The 25,961-nt window shown below is 33.2% G+C and overlaps 1 protein-coding gene across 1 annotated transcript in view; it reads left to right on the top strand.

Annotated features, from left to right (window-relative positions):
• LOC148609420 (receptor-type tyrosine-protein phosphatase alpha-like) overlaps positions 1 to 24,492 on the top strand; it is a 49,353-nt gene extending 24,861 nt beyond the window's left edge. The window contains exons 6-24 of the mRNA XM_088542501.1: positions 451 to 621; positions 1,540 to 1,651; positions 3,770 to 3,855; positions 4,213 to 4,460; positions 4,889 to 4,976; positions 5,376 to 5,437; positions 7,265 to 7,301; positions 8,309 to 8,406; positions 8,863 to 8,991; positions 9,404 to 9,552; positions 11,717 to 11,852; positions 12,295 to 12,444; positions 14,006 to 14,105; positions 14,308 to 14,381; positions 14,870 to 14,998; positions 15,324 to 15,446; positions 19,846 to 19,982; positions 20,281 to 20,416; positions 21,838 to 24,492. Coding sequence (XP_088398627.1) covers positions 451 to 621; positions 1,540 to 1,651; positions 3,770 to 3,855; positions 4,213 to 4,460; positions 4,889 to 4,976; positions 5,376 to 5,437; positions 7,265 to 7,301; positions 8,309 to 8,406; positions 8,863 to 8,991; positions 9,404 to 9,552; positions 11,717 to 11,852; positions 12,295 to 12,444; positions 14,006 to 14,105; positions 14,308 to 14,381; positions 14,870 to 14,998; positions 15,324 to 15,446; positions 19,846 to 19,982; positions 20,281 to 20,416; positions 21,838 to 21,909 — 2,237 coding nt within the window. The 3' untranslated portion in view covers positions 21,910 to 24,492. The remainder of the gene's footprint in view (positions 1 to 450; positions 622 to 1,539; positions 1,652 to 3,769; positions 3,856 to 4,212; positions 4,461 to 4,888; positions 4,977 to 5,375; positions 5,438 to 7,264; positions 7,302 to 8,308; positions 8,407 to 8,862; positions 8,992 to 9,403; positions 9,553 to 11,716; positions 11,853 to 12,294; positions 12,445 to 14,005; positions 14,106 to 14,307; positions 14,382 to 14,869; positions 14,999 to 15,323; positions 15,447 to 19,845; positions 19,983 to 20,280; positions 20,417 to 21,837) is intronic.
• The last annotated feature ends 1,469 nt before the right edge of the window (positions 24,493 to 25,961 follow it).

Raw genomic sequence — 25,961 nt, 5'->3', positions numbered from 1 at the left:
ATAAACTACACGACGTCACGCCTTCGAACTTAGCAACAATGAGTATTTACATGCTTTATTCAACTGCTTTCAGCCCTCCGAAACTTTACAAGATTTTTAAATATTCACAATATTAATGTATTGTCTTCTAATAAAGTTTCCAGTTATTACCTATACTTGTCATGTGAAAATAGTTTAAAGTGAGAAAGTATTTAAAGAGTGTTTTTATATATCATACTTTATGCTCAATAAGCTTAAGTGATCAGTTGTAAATACAGTGCCGTGATATCTCCATTGCATGTACTAATATTTGTCGATTAAGATTGAAGTATATAAGCTAACGACTTTAGAACTTTGCAAATACAGTTTGGTTTTTCGTGGGTATATGTAATACATTTCATATCTTATTTGCAAATAAAAAACATATTTCAATATAATCAATGTAAGATTTCCATATAATTACGAAAACAGTCGATGGCGATTGGACGTTTTGGTCGGAATGGTCCTCTTGTTCCATATCTTGTGGCGGTGGAAACATGACCCGAGAGCGCAACTGCACCAATCCATCTCCCATGTATGGGGGCAAAATTTGCAATGGTAGTGCCGTGGAAATTGAGGTCTGCTCAGTCACAAATTGTCCAGGTACATACCAAATATGATCATATAATAAAAATCTTAGGAAGAACAATGCTGCAGTAAGTATTGAACTAAATAAACAGCAACTTAGTTGGGGTGAAATATATTAGACGGAGTAATAAGAATAATAGGTCTAAATGATATATGCATAATGCAGCATAGAGCAATTCAAAAGGAAAAGGTGGGTATCGTAAAATAGCTACAAAAAAAGACTACTACCACTTTGAACACACTGATAAAAGTCAATTCCTACCATCCGTTTATCTAAGAATATTTTAATCTCTAGAATGATTATCTCTTTTGCATGCACATTTAAATAATGATGCCTTTTGTTTTAGTAAATTTTTACCAAAATCCTTGTGCGTTTTGGATGGATACACGCTCATAAACAAAAACGCAGAAAAAAACGCAAAATTTTCCTGTGAGAATATATCTAAATTATAATGTTTAAACTCAAAATTTTTGAAGCACGGTTGTTTCAAAATAAAACATTTTTATTATTAATATTTGGGAATCAAAAGACAGGGCAGCACAAGATGAAACATGTAATACTTCTTCTGACCCTACACTCTGATGGTGACAAATGGAAGCACGGAGGGTCAATTACTAAACGAAAAGCTTTGAATAGATTACTTAAGTTAGAATATCACACATTTACCTAAATCAAATACGATAACAACAAATTTTGGGAATATGTGTCACCGTAAATGGATTGATTTTATGAGGTCTTACGGTTATTCGACATATATGATGTAATTATCAAAATCACTCATAAAGCTAACTAACCACCAATTGTACTGAAAAAAAAAAGAATACGCCTGAGTCTATATTATAATACATACAAATATAATGATGCTAATAAGATTTGCAATTTGTAATTGTCTTGAGAATTTCTTAGCTCATGTCTCTATTTAAAATTATCAGCTGCATTGACTACGGGTGGAGATTCCAAGGGTGTGGCTATTGGAGGATCCATTGGTGCTGTAGTGATGGTTTTAACTATTGTGATTGTTATTGTGGTTCTTAGAAAAAAAAGGTACCTATTTAAAGGAAAGGCAAGAAATGAAATGATAAAATATTACAAATAATATTCCTAAATATTTTGACATTTTGTGAATAGTTGACCTTTTAAAAAATGCAATATGTTATATATATGGACTAGTTAAGATTATATTAATAGAAGACGAAGTCAGTATAATCTCAATAGGTCTATGCATAATGTATTGACCGAGAAAAATGTTGTTATTTACATATTACACATATAAAAACTGCATTTTGAAAATGATATCGCATTTGGTGCATTCGAGAGTTTGATTCCGCATGTCATTTTCCCCCTATTAACCGAATTTAATCCATGACGAAGCATTTTGAAATTTTGGCTCGAAAATTGGTCGTCATGGAAAGTTCAATATTTGATACGTTTCGAAAACGTACATTTAGACTTGGCATATAAAACTCAAAGACCAAATTCATTCAAATTGGAGAAATGTTTGGCTGGAAAATTGGTCTCTATGGTAACGGGCAACATTTCGTTCCCGGTATTTTTGTTATACAAACTTGTTCACCACGGTATCAAACTTCAAGTTCTTGGCTACCCAGATATCGGAACGATAAATATCTGTGTCTGTTTAAAGAGCTATATATAGTTTAGCTGGCTGAGTTCTCTAGGGCGCTGGACTTTGAATATATGTATAAAGAAACAAGTGTCAATATATATAATTGATTGCTTTTTATTGTGTTTCACATTTGTGTTTACTTTGTTCATCTTTTATATTTTATTTGCATTGATATGTGCATGGCGGTATGGCATAATATGTTCCAAAAATGAGTCTGTTGTCTAACAAAGAAACTAATGTATCAATTTCACATTAATCATGATGCTTCTTCCAATCCCTTAGTAAGGAATATGTAGGTAGGCTGTATCTCCAATGCAGATAGATCATGTCAGCAAGGATATTTTGTCCATTCACGGATACGGAGAGATCATTCACAATTTTACGTCACGTTTTATTTCTGGTCACGTGCCACGAAAGTTGAAAACAATAACATAAGTCTTATTTTCTCAATTATTTGTTACGTCACAAAATGCCAAGAAGTTGAAGTTACCATAAAATTCACTACAATTTTCTAGATTAAAGTACTTAACACGTTATGTGGTGCCATGATTTGTTTTTACATGTAAGGATAAAGGCGTCCGTTTCTGATACTGAATTTATACAGGATTTTGGCATTTACATTGACATGTTCGAATGTAAAAATAAATAAAATTCAACGTACTTACGAGTAAATCAGCAAATTGTTTTATTGATAAATAAGATTGTGACAAGATTTTAAAGACTGAAATGAGTAGGTTACATTTCTATATTTTGTGTATTGCCTATTTAAAGTTGTGTAAAACCTCTTTATGATATCATTTCTCCTCATTAGATTTATTTTCATTTGTTCTGAAAATTAAATCTAAAATACTTCGTGCGCCCCGTGCAGGTCCGGGTGTCAAAAGAATAGGCCTGCAGCAGCAATAAGCTTGTCGTAAAAGGCGACTTAATAGTGCTCAGAAATCCACAGAGCAACTGGGATGTTTGCCCCAGGTGGGGGAATGGAGTACCCCCTTGGCGTGTTACATGCTGGGATTGTCAGGCTATAATACGGAAAAACTGACCGCAAACCATAGTGGTGCACCGTGTTGGGAAAGATGCCACGTTCCTCGTATATTAAAGAACCCTGGTATTCGATAGGAGTAGGAACCTTTGCGCTCCGCCACAGGAGGCTAAATTGCCGACGCTACCCAGCCCTCCCTTTTTCTTGTGGCAATCAAAATTTGTCGACCCTATTATCCTTGTGTCCCATCCTTTTTTTCATTTCATCATCATCATTACATGTTCATTTTATCATCCCTTTCACGTTCATCGTCTGAATATAGCTGAATATTGCCGCTCGAGCGTTAAACCCCAACCATCAATCAATCAATAAAATACTTCTTGCATATTTGAGAAACATATTCTTCCAAACATATCCCCTTTTAGATTATTATATAAAACCAAATTAAAGTTCAAAAAGAAAGCGATGGTGTGTTTGTTTTTAACTTTTAGAGACTCAACATAAAAATAATATGTTATTTATTGTTTATTTAGTGTTAATACGTACATTTTTACAGAAATGGTAGTCCATCAAAAAGGTGCGCAAGATCAACTTCAAGTAAACCTTTAGAACAAGCAGGGATAAATGTAATTTTTAGACCAGGTATGTTGAAAAGTCGAAACTTACTTAACATAAGTTCAGAAGCCTTGTTGCTTGGTATTAACCCATTAAGTAAACGTGAATGATTTCATATAGATAAACAAACTATCGGATGGACACATTTTATCATGAACAGTCGAATTGTAATTCCAACTATAAAAGAACATTGCCTAGCTATGTATATTGCTTAGTATGTGTAATCTGTATTCCATGCAGCCATGTTTTAGTGTTTTTAAAATCACTTATACAAAGTGTTTGTAAGAATATGCATTTAATTATAAAAGTAATAAATTATCATCAAAATTATTGCAATGTGTATTTCATTCAAATGTAATATTTAGGAATATATTTGTCCTTCAGAACCAAAAAGTCAGGACAATTTGTACTTAAACATCGGACGAGAAAGTGGTTTGTCTTGTACCGACACAGATGATGTTTCTTGCCAAAAACCTATAGATGCTTCCGAATACAATAGTACTGATGATAACGTTTACTGCAATATAGTCCTAAAAGATCCACCTGAAGTTAAATTACTTATTAATGTTAACGAGTTGAGAGATTACATCAAAAAGAGAGAACTCAATGAAGGTCTAAAAAACGAATATAAGGTATGTTACAAGTTTGGATATAATTTCATAGGGAAGATTAGAACAAATATTATGCTTGTCACTTAGGTTTTGTTTTGTTTGGTATGGTTTCACGTTTTTTCCTTACTATTTTCAACTGAAGGGAGTGTCCACAATTTTATATCGAATCCATCGAAGTGAACGCACAAAACGGACATAAATTCTACGACAAACTTTGAAATTTTATGTTTATTGGGGAAAAAGTGCAATGTAGCAAACGACTTCAGATATTGAAATAAAGTGCGGGAAACTTCTCCCGTGCTGCATCAATAATAAGTGTTCTATTTACATCAACAAAATTATAATAATAATTTGTTTTTTATTAGATGTTTAATTGCATTTCCAAACATTTTTTAATTATATGAATTTTGACACTATATCCGAACAATTTTTGAATCGTTTTATTTCAGACTCTTCCGTATGAGGCCCAGTATCCTACGACGATTGCAACCACAAACGAAAACATGCCGAAAAACAGATTCAAGTTTATATTTCCCTGTGAGAAATAGATTCAAATATCAAGCTCTTTGAAATAGGGAAATGAATAATTGATTATTGAATTTCATGTTTGTATTGTATCTAATATGTAAACGATGAAGCCTGTCCAAGGAATATTCTGGAGAATTGTACCTCCACTTCTTTAAATGTCAAATGTAGTAAGCCTAATACCACGATGTTGTGTTCTGATTCTTTTTTACTTAAGCAGATATTGGTCCCTACAACACTTAGTTATATTGTTCGCGATTTGTTAAGCTATAATTATAAGATGAAGTGGAAAGTTAGTATGCAGTGCAGTAAAAAAAAATCTAGTTTTATCAGCGTGTAATGGATACATTTACCATTCGGGTGAAATTTAACTTGTTCATTCAGTATTTCAGTATCAATATTATGTTTCAGATGACCATTCCAGAATTGTTCTACAAAATGGTCCTGATTACATAAATGCGAACTTTATTGATGTAAGTTGGATGCATTTCAAGAGAGAACATATAAAAGTAGTTTTCCCCATTTATATTATTTTCGAGAGTATATTTCAATAATCTCATCCTTTCAAAATAATTTCCAATTAGAAAGCAGACAGTGTGTAGTTAAATAATGACATTTATATTTTACAAGGTTGAAAAAGAAACATTGAAAGAGTAAACAAGGGAACCAATGTTACAGCTATAATAAAAAAAGAATGTAATCCAGGGACAAAGACCAGACATGGAAAACAGACACACGCAACTCGGACTCCACTGAAAACTGGGAGCATGGACCAGGTGCACCGGTAGGGTAAGCGTCCAAACTTTTGTAGTGATGACTTCAATCTTGTAGCAACATAACCCTGATATTGACATTCTGCATTATGGTGTGACCAATAAACATTAGGGACTCTTAACTAAAGGCCTTATTTAAGACAGATAATTTTAAACAAATAAGTTCAATTTCAGATATTTGGACAATATTTGGCTCTTAACTACGACTACTTCAATATTTAAATAAGGGATATATTCTGCAGAACTTTCATTGAACTATTGATAATAATATATATCTGCTTCTTGATCTTAGTTTTAATACCTATTACTAAAATTTTGCTGTAAATTTAAAAGGATAAATTTTCATTCCCAATTGCTAATTGTTCGGTTTCAGATGGTGACGTCCACTTGTCACCATCACATGATGTTTACATATTACAATCGGTTCGGTTTGTTCATTTTTGTTACAATGCTTTTTTTTTATAATACTTGCGCAAAATATATCAACCGATAATAGGAACGCATTCTAAAATGAAGATGTACATGTAAACGGTAAATACGTGCGGGTATCACCCACCATAATTATTATGGTAAAATTCTTCACTAACAACGTAAAACTCCATACTTATCCAATAGTTGACTAAAACGTTAAGTTGACTCATTCGAAAGGGAATAAACTAAAATCATTAAAGCTAGCATTTTTTTGTATTAACATTGATACACTCATAGAGTCTTTACATAGAAACTAACACACTATATTCAAAAACAGTTTTTGGCATGAAATGGGTTGTCCTTATTGCATGAGTTGTGATCAACCGTTTTTCTAAACCCCACATGTGAAAAATTTGGATTGATATTGCATACGAAAAGGATATACCTTTCGTAGGTTAAAACTGGTCAAAACCTGGCATGCCAGTTCACTGCTAGTAGTACTTGTCTTACGCATTTGTGTAACCTAATATCAGTTTTTTTTTACATTTTTGAACTGACTTTTAGATATGTTTAATTGTGTAATATTTTTTCTACAGTGGCAAGATTTCAAAAGGGGGTTGTGATCACGCCGAAATACTTTAACCCTGCCGTATTTGTTGCGCCGGTCTCAATTCAAGAATAAATGGCCTCTGTATGTCTTGTTTGGTTTCAATTTCAGTTTTCTTTTGTAAAGGCAACTATTACGCTGTATCATTGCATGATGCTGTTTTGGACCAGCTGCAACCCTCCTCTGTGGTGTGAGAGTAACCTTATCGTTTATTGAAGACCAATGGGTGGCCTTGAAATGACATTTTTCATCCCGAAGGGGTTGTTGTATCTTTGACATATTCACCATATCCGTATTCTCGTTATAAGTTGGACAACTAATTTTTCATAAGATGTATTTAAATTTATTACTTGTTCAAATAACATTCTGCCACTTTCTATCCGTCGACAATGGGCACTTATTGCTTGTCGCAGCCACCTGAAAATGTTGTTCTTCAAGCGACCAAAGGGTGATCTTTATCTTACAGTAGAAATCAATTTTGAATTTTGGAATACTATTTTTCTTTACAGGGATTTGAAAAAGAAAAATGCTACATTGCAAGCCAAGGTTCGTACAGTATCTTAGCATAACTGGCTTAATTCTTGTCATAAAAACAGTCGTATGAAACTATGCAGTTTGATATCAAATAAGTAATATATATAAAAATATATATATATATTTATATATTTGCTATCAAACTGCATGTTTACAAACGACTGTTTATATATATATATATATATATATTTATATATACAACGTCTCAGAATGTGACGACTCTATTCGCTACACTGCTCCATCGGATGAAACTGATACAGGGAAGATAACGTAAACTTATAGAAGGGTCTGAAAAATTCCCAACGATGTTAGAACTCAAATTTGCGAAGCACATTTTTGGTCGTTCCCTCCGCGGGACTCGAACTCGTACCGCTGTGACATCTATGGCAACACCGCCTGCACTAAATCCAGCGCCCTAGACCACTCGACCAACTAGGCTATATAAAAATATAGCTTTCGCTGACCGGGTCATTCCTCCTCTTTGGATTAATCTAGGGCTGAAAGCTATATTTTTATATTTTGCTTCGCAAATTTGACAGTTCTAACATCGTTGGGAATTTTTCAGACCCAGCTAGGCTATGAAAATATAGCTTTCGCTGGCCGGGTGATTCCTCCTCGTAGGATTAATCTAGGGCTGTTACTTATTACACGATGTATGGTTGTACGGGACAGTTCATCTAGGTGTTATTAACGACAAAAATTTGCTACGCAAATTTGACAGTTCTAACATCGTTGGGAATTTTTCAGACCCTTCTATAAGTTTACGTTATCTTCCCTGTATCAATTTGTTTCGGTGGAGCAGTGTAGAGAATAGAGTCGTCACATTCTGAGACTATATATATATATATATAATCGTCTAAATAATAGTCAACAATCACTCTTACGGTGTGTTGAATCGTCAAAAACGATGCGAAACATAACAATAAATTAAATAAACGTCTAAATATGTTTAACATCACCAGAAGATGGTAAAATTGAAATTTATCGTTTAACTCCATCAGTAAGAGTATATTTTTAAGGACCTACCAAAACAACACTGGTAGACTACTGGAGGATGATATGGCAACTGTACGTCAGTACAATAGTCATGCTAACAAACTTAGTGGAAGGAGCCAAGGTATTTAGGGAAATGCTTGTTGTATAGAATAACATAAAACATACTTAAAAATATCTGTACGTCATGTCACTAATTTTATCGTTCCAGGATTTCGTGAATAGTAAACTGTTGTTTTATCTAATGTAAATGTAACTGAAGATAAAACAAACGTCTATAACATTTTCGTAAGGAAAATGTATGCTTAAGATAAAATATGACATTTGTAGGTTCATCAGAGTACTCAGGTACAAAGCGCTAGATATATCAATGACATTCAAATATTTAAAAAAAAATTGTTTACCAACTAAAAGTCTAGATTGTACTGGAAATCATGAATAGAGGTTGGATTTTGTACACTTGCGATGAAGTGCTGCAGATCAATTTAAAAAAAAAACAATATTATGATTTTACATTTATTTAAAGGCATTTATAAATGTAATTTTTTCTTGCTATTAACAATATTGATATATATTAAAGAGAAAATGTGAGCGTTATTGGCCGGAAGAAGAAATGGCTACAACACATGGTAATCTGGTTATCACTTTGTTAAATATAAAGACCAGAGCTACTTATGTCACAAGACTAATGTCTGTGGAAGACAAAACGGTAGGTTACATCAACAAATCAACAAATGCATTTGTTTTAAATGCAGTTTTTCTTCTATTAATGGTAATTGTTTGGAATACGAATTATTTACAGTATTAACAATATTTGGCGATTGCGCTTTGTGAATGCTCAGATGATTACACCATGAAATTAGTTTGGGATAAAGCAACGAAATGCAATGCGTTTAGCTATTGTACATATAAATCAACACAAACTTCTGAACTACGTTTGAAAAATGAAGGACACTGAATATAATATCCATTTGAAAGCCTAATTCCGGATAATTATACCCGGCAAACATAAATGCATAATATGCACATACATGTATGTATTTGAAAAAAACCACACAGAGATATACTTTTTGTTGAAAAAAACGGGATTTGACTTTGATATTTTCTATGCATTGGTACAGACAAAGGAAAAGAGATCGATAATACAGTACCATTTTACGTCTTGGCCAGACCATGGTACACCTGACCCGCTTTATCTGGTATTGTTCCACAGACACGTACTGTCAGAACAGTCAGCTTCTTTGACAGGTCCCCTTCTTGTTCACTGCAGGTATGTAGTTTTATATTTTCTTTTACAAATATAAGATTTAAGAACTTTTGTATCTCTAAGTACGAACATGTACAGACGCTAATGACTCAATTTAAAAACGAAAACTTACTCACATCGGGTATGGAAAGTGCCCCTACCAATTCAACTAAAAGTACCCAATCACACGTTCAGTCTGCAGACCATCTATTCAAGTACAAAAATTCTGACTATTTCAAAATTATCAAACCATGTTCCATCACTTTAAACGATCTATTTGACTAAAACGATGACGAACCACATTGTACCATATCAAAATGTGGTATAAAAAATTGCAAAACATGCAACATTCTTATAACCGACCCTTACTTCTCCAGTTCCCTTACAAACAAAACCTTCCATACAAGAAGGCACGATGACTTAAGTTGTAAATCAACAAACTTACTATATGGATTAGAATGCAACTTATGTGGTTTAATATATGTCGGAGAAACGCAAGAACGATTAAATAAAAGAATGTGCGGTCATCGATCGGGAATTAACACCACCAAATTCCCGAGAATTTATAAACACTTTAATCAACAAGATCATTCAATCCTCTCCATGAAAGTTCGTATTTTAGAAAACATTTACCATCCTACGAACAGTCCCGTTCTAAGTAAAAACTATCGTAGGGAAAAAGAGGAGTACTGGATACGCAGACTAGGTACTGCAATACCTTACGGATGCAATGACAACATCAAAAGTATAGGAAACCTTTCAAGCCAATATAACTATAACATAAATGTGATGAATTTATTTGACAAAAATCCAAGACGGGAAAGGAGTCATGGCCATCGCCACTATACGTCACCTAAGTTACATGATGTCTCCATAGATGGTCTCCTTCTTTTCATACAAAAACCTCTTGGACTTCATCACATTAGAACCAAACTTTATTCTATACCTCTCACTCTACTACACTCCCTTTACAAAACAAGTCCTGACACTCCTGTTTCTGACCCAACCTCATCATTATACAAGATGTTTACAAAATACTGGAATTTTTAAACGACAACATCTTTGTCCAGTGTGGTGGACGTGTTTTTCAACAAACGGTCGGCATTCCTATGGGAACAAATTGTGCTCCTTTACTAGCTGACCTATTCCTTCACTCTTATGAGGCTGACTTTATAGCTGATCTGATCAGAAAGAAAGAATATTGTTTGGCTAGATCCTTCAATCTCAGTTTCCGCTATATAGATGACGTGTTATCTTTAAACAATCCTAATTTCGGGGATTTGATTAATCGCATCTACCCAAAAGAACTTGAGATAAAAGATACTACAGACATTGTGAAGTCAGCCTCATATCTTGACCTACACTTAGAAATCGATGGTAAAGGAAAACTATTGACCAAACTTTACGACAAACGTGATGACTTTTCATTCAGAATTGTCAACTTTCCTTTCATCTGTGGCAACATCCCTTCGGCTCCTGCGTATGGAGTGTTCATATCACAACTCGTACGTTATGCCAGAGCTTGCCAAAACTACGCAGACTTTTTGTATCGCGCTAGAACTCTAACAAATAGGCTTCTGGAACAGGGTTATGTTGCTACAAGATTGAAGTCATCACTACAGAAGTTTTATGGTCATCATCATGAACTCGTGAATCGTTATGGTGTATCCATCAGCACCATGAATACTGATTTATTCAACGGGTCATAGTTTTCCTTTCCTCGTTGGTCTACCCCGGACTTGACTTTTTATGAGCAACTCGGCGGGTGTTTCTAGAAAAGCAGAGGACGCTTACCCTACCGGTGCACCTGGTCCATGCCCCCAGTTTTTAGTGGAGTCGGAGTTGCTCATTTGCTTTTGTTACTTTGTATGTATGATTTTAGTTACTTTATGTTCTTTGTTGTGTATGTCTGTTTTCCATGTCTGGTCTTTGTCCCTGGATTACATTCTTTTGATTACCGCTATAACCTTGGTTTCCTTGATTACTCTTAGTATGGTGTGGTTGGAATATCTATTAGCTCAAACATAAGCTTCATACTTGATACTCGTATGTAGGTACAACCTATGCAATGGTTGAAATTTTAAATGATGAGTTACGTTTCAGCATGGACAAAACCTATAAACACCATAGTATGAAATACCATTTGCAATAGCATGTCTATTTAACATTCTTTAAATATATTTACTAGCGCTGGAATCGGTAGAACTGGAACTTATATTGGACTTGATGCTTTGTATGAAGAAGGGAAGACAACCGGATTTATTGACGTTGTTGCTTTTGTCAAGAAAATGCGACAAAACAGAATGAATATGGTCCAAACACCAGTAGGTTCACTTTTCTATACTCTAAGTATATGATAAAACATTCCTCATACTATAGTTTAGGGTACTTCTTTTATATATTAGGACTTTTATTCATAATTAAAGTACAAACGATATTAATAAGTTATCGTTTATATATGTACATATACCAAACTGCAAGATATAATATAGTCTTCTAAAATAGACTTTTAAATGGATTATTTTTAGTGGCTGGTTATATTTTTAAATATAGACAGAAAATGTCAATAAAGAACAAGAAGTGTGAGAAGGTCTTAACCTTCCAACTTTATACAGGACAAACAACTTCATGTATCTTAATCATATTTACAACAAATCGCATCTTCATGATATAAATACAATCTTTTAAAAACAAACTGTGTTCTTCAGTTTTTATTGTTGTGAGAGTTTTCTGTGAATTTTTCAAAAAAGGAAAATTGTTTTCTAGGAGCAATATGTGTGCCTTCACCGCGCATTACACGAAGCGTTTACGATGAAAGACAGGAAAACTAGTAAAAATGATTTTGGCATGGTATGGAAAGACATAGTGTCAGACAAAAGACCAATTAATCATCAAATACTGAGAGAAGAGTTCAAGGTAGCATAAAATGCGATATGACATTCTTTCAGAATGGAGTTTTAGTCTTAAAGTCAACTCAACTTATTAAAGATACCAGTTTTATTTCGATAAAACATATTTTAGGTTTGTCATAACTAAACAATATTCACAACTTTCGGAAGTTTAATATGAGTCGCGATTAAGCTAGAGATGACTTATCGGTGACGACTTAAGTTTTAGAAGACTTTGAACAACTCATTTATGGGCCCAGTTGATCCATATATTTACCAGCTTCTGTTTGTTTTGTCATTTCGAACCAAATTCATAAGTCTCGAAAAGTGCCGCTGGATATAACTCCCTGAAATGAGGCTGTCAATAATATAATGTTTTATTAACCAACTACCCCAAAAAAAGTTGAAATATGTCAAAAACTGATATGAATTCAAACCGGGCATCTATACAGGACCAATATGAAAAAAGAGGGCCAATATGTAACAAACCCGGGCAAATACGGCATCATAACTTCCGGTCGTTTGACACAGCCATTTTGAGTTAGAATTGGGTTTAATGAACTTTGATCACCAGGACTTAAAGCAGCAGAAACACAAAAAACCTTCCATTTTATACAAAAGAGTAATCAAAGGAACCAAGGTTATAGCGGTAATCAAAAGAATGTAATCCATGAACAAAGACCAGACATGGAAAACAGATATACACAACAACGAATATAAAATAACTAAAGTCATACATATAAGGTAACAAAAGCAAATGAACTAAAAACTGGGAGCATGGACCAGGTGCACTGGTAGGGTAAGCGTCCTCTGATTTTCTAGAAACACCCGCCGAGTTGCTCATAAAAAGTCAAGTCCTGGGTAGACAAACGAGGTAAGGAAAACTATGACCCATTGAATAAATCAGTTTTCATGGTGCAGATAGATACACCATAACAATCCACGAGTTCATGATGACGACTATAAACTTTTGTAGTGATGACTTCAATCTTGTAGCAACATAACCCTGTTCCAGAAGCCTGTTAGAGTTCTAGCGCGATACAAAAAGTCTGAGTAGTTTCGGCAAGCTCTGCCGTAACCTACGAGTTGTGATGTGAACAGTCCATAAAGTATAATTAAGTAATTAAGACTGAATAATGCAAATAAACCTACTTGTTCCTGGAAAAAACACAAAAAACAACTGTTCTATCAATTCATATTGGCCCTGTGATAGATTTCGGTCAATCATGTTTACCTCGACAGCATATTGGCTCTCGGCGATGCCTGGGGACCAATACGACCGCCTCGACCAATGTGACAGCCTCAAAACTATAACAGGGCCAATATGAAATTACATATTTACTAACATATAATATTATCGTTTATTACTGATACGAGGACTTCACCCACTACAACGATGTTCTTTCATTTTTTTCATAATTGTGCTAATTTTTATATGTGAATGTATATGAAAAGCGCTCATTGTAATAATTACATTCTGTACTTATACTTGTACTTGTAAGTAGATAGAATTATATATATAAGCCATTATATATTATTATATTATAATAATGATGATAAATAAAACATGTTTTTTTACTAAATAAAAGATGCTGGAAGAAAAGAAATTAGAGCATTCCAATAAAGAGCATGTGTTTGCCACAAGTCCTGAGAATAAGGAAAAAAACCGGAATCCTTCTGTTTTGCCAGGTAAAATTAATATTATGCATCCCGTTTTGTTTGTGTCATATGGTTGTTATAAAAGGAGGCGCAACTATATTCTGTTTATTTTGGGAAATAAAATTACACCCCAATAATGAATTTATTCTCTTTGTCATTTCCGTTTGCTGTGCCAAAATTATATTGTAGTTATTTTTTTCTTGTCGTAACTGGAAATAGTCCTTTTTTTCAGCTGACACTGATAGAGTATATATGTCGTCTTTTGAGAAAGGACGAACTGATTACATTAACGCTGTTCGAGTACCGGTAAGGAGTAATGAATCTGTAGGATAGAAAGAAAATGTTGAGCAACTGTACTTAAAACATTAAACGGTTTTACTAACTAAAACATTGAACGGTATCACTAACTAAAGACACTAAACGGTTTTACTAACAGGAAATATTGAACGGTTTTATTCACTGAAAACATTGGCAGAAAGCAAAATTATCAAGAGGAAATAAAACGGAACACATACACTGTATAGAAAATTTATGTAACTTAAAGCAAAGTAAGGACAGCCCTTAATCTATAAATACTTTAGGGCATTATTCTGATGTACTAGTAGGAAAATATCTTTTAGATGTATTTTGAGAATTCTTCGTTCCATGTGTATGTGCTATCTTTTACTCTTTGTCGTTATACACATTGCTTAAATGAGAAAAGTGTTATACAAGTATGATTAAGTTTACAGAAACTGAATACGAATACCGAAACTGTTACATAATTAATCGTGTCTAATTTATGTCACATGTAGTCATACACAAAGTTAATTGGATACATAACAACACAACTGCCATTACCAGATACAAAAGTTGATTTCTGGGCGATGGTCAGAGATCAGGATTCTACTACCATTGTTTTATTTTTGACAGATCATTCAGAGGTCAGTTTAATTTCACTCAAATGCTAAAATCCAAATAGAACATTATTTGTTGAGACAAGGAATGATGTATTAGTGAAATTATATATATGCTACATACTCCATTGTACCTTCTGGTAAGATAACTTTTATAGAATACTCCGGTTTTATCCTTTAAATAGTACTTTGACAATAATGAAAAGTATAATTTGCTTGACTTACACAAAATGTATTTTAAAAAAGCTTCAATAGAAGAGACAGTGATATTGAATGTTATTGCAACATACATGTACTGAGTCGATGGATATGTAACATGTCTAATTTTATTTCAATTATATTTAACATATAGGCTGATTTTGTGTATTCTACTTCCAAATCAACTGGCTCACTTGGGCTCAATACTTTAAAAATCACAAATACTGTTGATGAAGAACATGGAATCAAAGTTGTATCTCTTACACTTAGCAAGAAGGTAAATGAGCTTAATATTTACATATTCCTGAATGTAGGTATGCCACAGAATCATGTACTTTGCACTATGTTATTATTATAGACATAAAATAATTATCATCAAAAGATTAACAAAAACGCTTTAGAACATTGAGAGTCCCTCTTTGAGAAAACCATGCAAAACTGGAAAAATCGTCCGAAAGTCATTTTGCAATTGCCGTAAATGTTATGTTAGGAATGAAAGGAGGTCAAAAGAGATTCCCAAAATACATATGATAATGACCAGACTTTGTTCTGTTTTTTAGTAACAGCCGTTTTTAGGTGTTAGGGGCATTTCTTCAATGATGTGCCGGATTTCATGGTCAAATGTGGATCACATTCACCAGTGATTGATGTTTGCTTTGTTTTGTGAAGTAACAACATTTTATGTGAAGTTGTTAAATTTATATTCATAGAAGTGAAAAAAATGAACTTATTTATTTAGCGTAATGTGAAAATTGGCTATGTGCCAAGTTTCCAAAAAGACATTTTTCATTCTACTTGCTATTGATAATCAAAAAGCCTAAACAAGCTAAAATAACGCTTAAAAAGGTGGAAAATGTATTATATTTATATTGCTATAAAGTTTCATGCTGGGCATTCATAGTTTTTTCAACATGTAAAATAGACGTATTTTTGGTGAAAATCTTAAGCGATTTATTCAGCCATAATGTAAGATATATAAATATTCCCATTCAAATTTTATATCAGAAGTACAGAAATAATTGATTTCGAATCATTTAAACACAGCAGGACGTATAAAACTGACTGAATACAATTTTCTCAGAACCCACATGTATGGGACGAGTTAGTCATGGTACGATGTAGTCCAGTGCACAGGAAGACGTTCCCTTCCCCTGTACATGTATTCTCCCCTAAAAATGCCTAATTTCTTTAGCTAAAAAGACTTAATCATAAGTACCTACTGACATGAATTGAAATGTGTTCTTATATTCCGAATTACAGAAAATGAATGTATCGCAAATCGTCGGTATATAGTTCGTTCCTAAGTATACAAAGGACCGATCATTTTATGCCTTTCAATCAAGGAGATAGTCTTGTTTATATATTTTCGATATTCAGTAACAGTATATCACATGTAGGTCCTTTCATGCATGTAGAAATGGATATCATACTTTCACTGTTTTTGGCTTCATTGGATTACGATGAGTTTATGAAGGAACATCGAAGACAGTTTCATATTCAACTGTAATGATAGAAGAGGACCCGCAAATCATTGCATTATTTTACATGTCATACAAACAAGTATATTTGCACATTCATCGTTAAACATATAAGCTGGGACAATGACACACTGTTTGTGTATAAAAGATGAACTAATCGAAGGAAAACGGAATTATTAAAGGCATATTACTGATTATTAGGTAAGGTACTTTTAATTTTGTCGTACAAATACAAATATTTTATTGTACCAACACATTTACAATAAATGGCCATGACACATAGACAATGGTTGAAACAAGCATACTTAACATGCTGAATATGTGAATAGGTTTAAAATTAATAAAATAAATAAAATGAAATAGAGGTAAAATATATAAGGTGAAGAACGCTTATTTTTCATTCAATTTTGAAAATTTTTCCTATTCAAATCTGTTAAAAGGCGCATTAACATATTTTACCAAGAGTTTAACATGTACTGGTAATTGGGGTCCAAAGTGGGGCCACATCACAGAAATCTTTTAATTTTTTTAATTCTGTTTTGTTTGTTTTTTTGTCAGATTTTGTAACATATTTATTACATGTAGATTCCTCATAAAAAAACTACCTAAATTTCCCAATTCATTTTCAGATATCTCAAATGGTTTTGGGTTACAGGGATTTAAGGAAAATTGTTTTATATCACCCTTTAATTTAGCTTCTTTCAACCTAAATTGAATTTCAAATTTTGTGCCAAAGCCAGTTGAGCTGAAGTTGCTTTGTTGAAAAAAAACTAACATTGTGTCTACACTTGCCCAAAGTGAAGAGAGTTTAACATGTTGTAGTTGCATTGTGCTATGTTCTGCAAAACTCTTTATTTAACTATAAATTAGGAGGTAACATCATTAAGTTTCAAACCGTTAGGACCTCCACACACATGGATACATGTACATGTATACCAAATGTATGTGGTTGCTACGAACAAAACTTAAGTTGCCCCATCTGTTTAGGGTTTGACCTCTATAGGCAGGTTAAGCAGCAATGGAGTATTTTATTTATTGTATATATTGTTATGCTTAATTTGAGCAGATCCAGAGGTTTGCAAAAAAAGAAAAACCCTTATCCAATTTTGTCCTCAAGAAATGTGGATAAAAATAACCAGTACATGTACAAATGTATATTCACTGTAATGCTAGGTAACAGATATGTTCTAAATATTTTTAGTGTCGAAACATACAGAATATAACATTTTTTTTCTTTTTATAAGAATTTTATAAGAGGGACGACGAGCCGCATGTGGTCTACACTAATCAGCCTACATGTATGGCAATAAATTCTGATATACATGTATACGAATACAGTCTCTACAATATAGAATGCATATGCTTGTTATATTTGATATATAAATATATTTACATGTGCATGTATTTCAATCAAATAACTAAATATTTGATTGTGTTTGTTTTAAAAATGGGTTTTATAGTACTCATTCTTTTGAAAGTAATTCATTGTTGTGTGATTAGCAAGAGACTGATACAGACCCTGCCATGGGTCATGATTGATGCACTACAACTATTGTAGAAGATGATGGAGGAAATTCATCGTAACTACACACCTCTGACCCGGTTAAGCATCAAGTAGACATTTATTCAAGATTTTAACTTTAATATGTACATGTAAAATTACTATCTGGTATTTAGGATACATTTTTGCTGCCTTTCTACTCACATAGCAAATATAAAAAGTCTATCTTGAAAGGAAAAAAAGTTAAAGAAAAAAAGCGTTGACATGTTTTACAAGAGGCAGATGGACGCACAGACATATTGAGGGTTGTAGGGCATACACCATATTTTGATACGCCCTGTGCAGGTCCGGGTGTCAAACGAATAGGCCTGCAGCAGCGCTAAGCTTGTCTTAAAAGGCGACTCAATAGTGTTCAGAAACATAGCTGGGGGCTAGGCGCTCTGCCCACAGAGCAACTGTGATGTGTGCCCCAGGTGGTGGAATGGGGTACCCCTGGCATGTTACATGCCGGGATTGTCAGGCTATAATATGGAAAACCTGACCGCAAACCATAGTGGTGCACCGTGTTGGGAATGATGCCACGTTCCTCGCACGTTAAAGAACCTTGCTGTGGTATTCGATAGGAGTATGAACCATTGCGCTCCGCCATAGGACACTAAATTGCCCGACCTTACCCATCCCTCCCTTTTTCTAGTGGCAATCAAAATATGTCGACCCTATTGTCTTTGTGTCCCATCCTTTCTTTTTTATTTCATCATCACTTCATGTTCATTTTATCATCCATCTCACGTTCATCGTCTGAATATAGCTGAAATATTGCTGCTCGGACGTTAAACCCCAACAGTCAATCTTCTCCAACAATTGTCTTTACCCTTTAAGCTAAAACACAAACAGCATCTTGTTGGGTATAAACAAGTCAGCTTGTTAAAAGTGTTATTTTAAGAAATACAGGGCATTGAAATGTGGTAAAGATGACAATTTTCTAAATGGTGGCATTTGGCCAAAATTCAAGGTCAAATATTTTTTCAAGGTCATTATTAGAACCTATATATGCGTTATGTTTAATAGAATTGAATTCACTTATCTGGAAAACATTGGTTTAGAAAAGAGCAGTTATAGGCTTAATACCTAACTTTGATCTTCTTTTGCATATCTCAACCATGACAAAATACCATTTTTCAAGGAATTTTCCGTAACACAAAATTGCGGCCATATCTCCGCCATATTTAATTTTTCGAAAAAAAATATTTTGCAGTTATAAGTTTTTCATGGTGTTCTACCAGATGCACTAAAGTTTATATATGATAGCCAATATCACTTTCGAACGGTTTTACATAGTTTTCTCATGGACAGCCTCCCACATGTAACATACAAGTAGTACCAACAATGCATCAGAAACAAGAATGGCGTAAAAACAATCTGTCGGAAATTACGTACGTAATTTCGGAAATAATTGTTCGAACTTTTAGAACGTTAAATACAAGTCAGGGAATGTGTCTAAGAAAGCATGGTATATTTACATTAGTGAAGACATTACTAATAAAATCGTTTTTGGACATAAATAGAACCACCCAATAAAACTGGTTACAAGTCAATGAGAAAGGTAGCTTTGTCATGTTGGTCCATTTCAGGCAAAGTTGCCCTAGAAAAACATCTATTTTAATAATGTACAACATCTTTGATATTTTACAACACAGGACACAAAATCGAAAGACATTATTATTTACCAAGTGGTGTGTGATGGCATACCGGAAGCAGACATTCTATGTAAACTTACAAACCTAATATCGACACATTTCAGTATGACAGAAGGTCCTGTTACTGTTGTCAGTAGGTAGGCGATGTTATCTTATTGAAAAAAGGTATTGTTGTTAAACGAAATGTACTCATTGTTTCTATTTTGCAAGACATTACGCAAAATATAAGAAAAAAAATATGATTTAATGCGTTTTATATTGTTTGCTCCTCTAGAGAAAAAATGTTTTAGATAACTCTGCTTATCTTTTGCTTTAGAATGATCACTGTGTTCGAAGTATAAAGTATATGTGATCGTGTTGAATAACATATCATAATCATAGAAAAGAACGTCAGATAATAAGCTCTAAATCTAAAACTGCATTTTACATTATCAGTGACGGAGCCAGTATGTGTGGTCTGTTTTGTACCTTTACCAATGCGGTGTCTAGTATGACGATTGATGAGAACGCTGACATCTTCCAGTTAGCAAGAATACTTCAACTCAAAAGACCAGAGTTCTTCAAAAACTTTGTAAGTTTAAATTAAGACCATGATTTTGTTGTTTGCGAAATAAATACATGCAAAAGCGCGATCATTGCTTTGCTCAATGCCATTTAAAGCATTTAAATATAAAGCAAATTAACAGTGTAAATGACGATAACGTTATACAATGTTCTTTGTAAGTATGTCGTATAATTGTTAAAATTATCAATCCTACAAAGCAAAATTATTGACATCCGCAAGTAAAGAAACGCCTCAGTTAAAGACCCATGAATAGCTATGAGCTGACATTTAACATCCTTGTTGGATTTTTGTCTTTTTGGCGTGTTCACCATATAAATTGTCATTATACTGATCTAAAAATTTCAAGATTTTTGTTTACATTCCAAAAGCACATGCTGCACAAGAGGCAGGCAATTGCACATACAAAGCGTTGGCAAACAGGGTAAGATGAACGAGACATAATGCATACATGTAATTACATATAAAACAAGCAAATTAAACGGCAAATGTGTACTTAAATAGTCACGTGTTCATCTGGAATCAATGACCCATGGCAAAACGATGAAGGATTGTAGTTTATATCTGGTAGATATACTTTATCAAAAACAGTACTAAAGCAATTTAGCTATCTTTTGAAGAAAAAATGTCTGATTATTCCAACTTCTGACATTACAAAGAGTCAATACACCCTTAGGTTTGTTTTCACAAGGGTTTTGAAAATAGTAATTTGGAATGTACATAAGTATGAATCGCCTGATTTCTGGATTCTGACATACAAATATATAATGAAATTCGTCAACAATAGCTTTAGATTCACAGAGATGACATATACGTTCATTGCAGAGTTCCAGCGATCTGTCTCAATAGGAAATCATAGTTTCGATGTGCGTAATTTACAAATGAATAATTTTCTATTCCTTTTGAGTTTTACCGGATATTGTTCAAAACCAAAATTTTCTTCGAATGACAGATATAATTGACCTCTAGAAGTTTGCTCGATAATCACTGTTATTGTGTAGGATAGAGGATCAAATTAATGATACATGTCACAACAAATCGATATTATACAAACGCCTAAGAATGTGACATTATAATAACAGCCCAAGATTAATCCTACCAGGAGGAATGATCCGGCCAACAATAGCTATATTTTATATAGCCTAGCTGGCCCAGTGGTCTAGGGCGCTGGACTAAACGCAGGCGGTGTTGCCATAGATGTCACAGCAGTACGAATTCGAGTCCCGTGGAGGGAAATACCAAACATTTGCACCGGAAATTTGACAGTTCTGACATCGCATAGCATAGTCGCTTAGTTGCGGTGAACATTGCAAACATTTTTAGGCGTGTTCTCTGTTTTCTTTTTTAATGAAGCAATTGCAAATTGTTGATTTAAGTGAGGTGAAAATAACCTTTCATGGAAGTGTCATTTGTTTACATTTTCATTACAGGAAGAATATAGGAAGGTCTATGAAGCAATAAACTACTACTTGGAATCAACGAATGTTTATGCAAATTTTTAAGATTACGTTGAACAGTTTTGACATATACTTTATTCGTAGAATATAATTTTTTTAGGAAACGTATAACAAAAAGAATATAGATATTTATCTTGACATTTACTCTTAATTTAATTTCAGCATATCCATTAACTGTTTTTTATGTTCATTTCTATAAAGTTAATGCCATCTAAAAAGAGGATGGGGATTAGTGTGAATGTTTATGCACAGATGATAAATCAAATTTTATTTATAATTACTTGCGCTGCTTACTTGCCCTTTTGGTTAATTATGCATCCAAGATGTTTTAAGACACAGCATCTACTAAGCTATATGATTAAGAATTCTTGAAATTGAGTTTGTTTTTGGTTGTTAATTAAAAGTAACTTTCAAACGTGATTAGAAAAGGTTTTCCACTAGATATACCCAATTTAGACCCACTTAAGATACAGATAATGTATAGTTCAAATAATAAAAAAAATATAAATAGCATTGTTTTCACTTGTATGATTCACGGTAACATATTTATATTTCGAACGTATGTTTTTATCATGTGCGTGTCTACGATTTCATAATTGGAAATATGATACGATTCATTAAAAAAAACTCTCAATAATTCATAAATCAGATGGTCATGGGTGCCAACATTGATGATAATAATTTGTTTCGTATCAATAATTTATATGGACGTCTTGTCTTTACTTGCATTTTGACCGAGAAAAGCGCAGTGACCAATTTTTTTTTAAAGTTTATTCTTTCATATACCATAGTTGTCGGACATTTTGAAAATGTGAAAATACCGTGGTCATACACCAACAAGTTACTTGGATTAGAATTAGACGTTTTTTTCCTGACCAATCGACATTAACAGCCCTTCTGAACTAACAACATAAGTTATACAAAATCACCTGACTTGCCGAACAAGATCTTACCAATCAAGTGCTTTGTTACTCATCACATCAAATTATCACCAACTTAACCGAAACAATATTGAGTAGGAAGTCAAATTATCCTTCCAACTTAAAACAAAATCAAAAATTCAACTTATTTTGATTTGAGTACATTTGTTCATTTACTGTGTATTTATACGCAATTGTAAATAATATTGTTATTGTATTTATAAAACTTCTATCGTTGTTCAGGAATTTTGATCAGATCATAGTATATTTATTGGAATGTTGTGATATGCTTACTTTTTTAAAATGAATGTACATGTTTCATTACGAATTCTTTTTTAGCTTACCTGACAATAAGGGCTACATATATGTGAGCAAGTGCCACCACTAACTTTATGTTGTCGTTGTTGTCTGTCGTCGTCGCCCGTCGTCTTCGTTGTTATCATTTTTTTTAAATTCTTATCCTCTGGCAGCACTGGACTAATTTCAACTTAGCTCTGTATAAGTGTGTCTTAGGGTATTGTACCTAGAACTAATGTCGGCATTTACAATCATGGCAAGTGTTACTAATAATAGAACACAGGGATAAGATCAAAACCGTAAGGTTAAGCCAAAATCTCACTTGGGTCAAAGTGATTAAAAAGAATAGATCTTCCTGTGATCAAATTAAACCCATGTTAGAGTTAATACCTTTTTGTACGTTTGTACGTGTTTGTGTGGGTATGGGTGTGTTTTTTAAAATTTTATTTCTTTAAAAAATTTTCTGTGTAACAGCTAGGCAGAATTCAATGAAAGTTGATACTTTTCCTTAGGTATGAGAGATGGGATTTTTCAACCATTAAAGTACAAGACCGCTTTAACAAACACAATGAAATATCATGTAGCTTATCAAGCCAGGTGAGCGAGTCCGGCTTTTTAGAACCTCTAATTATCTTGTAATATTTGATTTGCTTTTTATTGGAAGGTGTAAGGATATCAATCTATAAATTTTGCCCACAAATATCAACTTTGTTGTAGTAACATGGAATTTTTTCATAACGTAGTAAAATACAGAGAAAAATAACAATTTGTGACGTTAGTTCATTGTACTGACGTCGTAATGGTGCAAAATTTAACATTTTACGTCATTTAGCAAAACCTGCTGCTCGAACATATTTACATCCACATTACCTAAAAGTGACAGAAAAGTTTGACCGAATATCTGAATATTGGGAAACTGCAAGCAATGTTTTCATCATATCATATCAATGCTAGAATTATCATCAGTTTTTATTTTTCTCATTTGTGACGAATTCAAGGCTCCAAATTCACAATTAAATCATTCGACACTTTCTGATTAATTTTCATTTGTATTTTAGGCAAATAAGACCCTTTATCGCCCCCTACTATCAGCAATATGCATTAGTTTATGTTATGATTTGTGTTAATAGTGTAATGCTATGTTTGTCAAAAACTAAGTCTGAAAGAGAGCAAAGACTTTTATTCTAACGAAACACGAAACAGATGTTGGAAATGATTTTCTGTCTCTACACTTCTTGTACCTCGACGTTACAATGCATTAATTAAGAAATGTGTTTTAGGATATTATGTCATGTTTGCATTATGATGACATTTATTGTATTTTATGATTTTAATTATGTATTTATTGCGTATGATATAGGTTTTGTATTTAAATTTTAAGCTGCGCTTTGCAATAAAAAGCTACACCAAATATATGTTGTTATTGCTCAAAGGGTAATCTATTTACGTTCGCGGTTGTATGAACTACATTATCAATATTATTTATGCCAACCTCCTTCAACCTATACCAGGGTTGAATCAACAATAATCAAATTGCCAAATTTATACTACAATAGTAAAAACTTATATTTCGAAACATGCAAACAATAAGAAAAGTAACATCAATATTTAGAATCTTAAACCACTAGTTTCAAAAACAAACAGTAATCAAAACACAAAATTAGTTTGGCATAGAAAGGGGTGAAAATTCCATGTGCATAGAAAACAGTTTGTTGTTAATTCATTTCTGGAAATCGAACAAAATGTTGAAACAATGCGTTTTTGGTTTGCCCTGTCATTCTACTAAACTATACGCTGGTTGAAAAATATTCTGATATCAAAAACTACTTACAAGCTCACCATATATCTAATATCGTCAGGTATGTCTTCTATAGAAGTCAAGAAAAAAACGTCTACCTTCTCATACATTGAACAGTCTCTACAATACTTTTATTTATCTGAATTGAAATTAAAATGGTGCATTAAACTATCAATAACCCAATGCTTTTGTTGTATCATAATTAAAGAATAGGAAACTTTTGTATTTCCATTGGTACAACTTCCTATTGCATTCTATGGTATATAGAAAGGGAGGTGCAAAGGATTTGGAAATATTTTGTTTATTAATAAGTACATGAACAATTATTGAATTTAATTTAAAAGTAAATTTAAAGTAAAACTTTTTAAACGAATTGAAAGTATGAAATCCAATGGATAATGTATAGAATTCTATGGGTAAAGGTGTTGTTCTATGGGAATTAAAAACAAATACTCTATTTTGGAACAGGGTTGGATCAACTTTGAATGATGGAGATGGTATATTAGTTTATACCATTCAATAGCTTAATTCATGGTAAAGATACCGTCATTGCCACACACACGATTGCAGTATACTTTAAAGGTTATGGGATCCAGAGCTCTGTATTTTACCAGCAATTTACTTGTCACTAATAAGCTGAAATTTATTGATAAAACGGTTAAATCATGTCTGCACACAATAGTATTTGCTTCTTATTCCGTTACCATTATATTAGCTCTGACAGGAACAGGAACAACCTGATTGGTTTAAGGATTGTAGCACATGTCAATTGCCACGCAGTTTATCGTTTACTGAGTTTGTGCAGGCGGATACACTGGTCTCTGTGCCGAAACATAACCATGAAAATAATTTGACTTGGTATTGTACCTTGGTTCTGATAAATGCCATTCGAGATCCTTGACTAAAAACCTCTGTGTGCAATGAATTGTTCCATGTAGGCTTCCAGCCATATGTTGGACAGAAATAAATTGACGCAATTAATTGTTCATGTTCAGATTCCTCTTCAGATCTTTGTTCTTTGTTCACGTTATGTTTGTTGTTTTTTATCGGTTATTTGATGAATCAAGAACACCACTTTAGAT

Source organism: Perna viridis, chromosome 8, assembly GCF_037379345.1.
Source record: "Perna viridis isolate PV_CMFRI_1.1 ecotype Kerala chromosome 8, ASM3737934v1, whole genome shotgun sequence".
NCBI classification, from domain to species: domain Eukaryota; kingdom Metazoa; phylum Mollusca; class Bivalvia; order Mytilida; family Mytilidae; genus Perna; species Perna viridis.
This window is presented reverse-complemented; position numbering and strand designations above follow the sequence as displayed.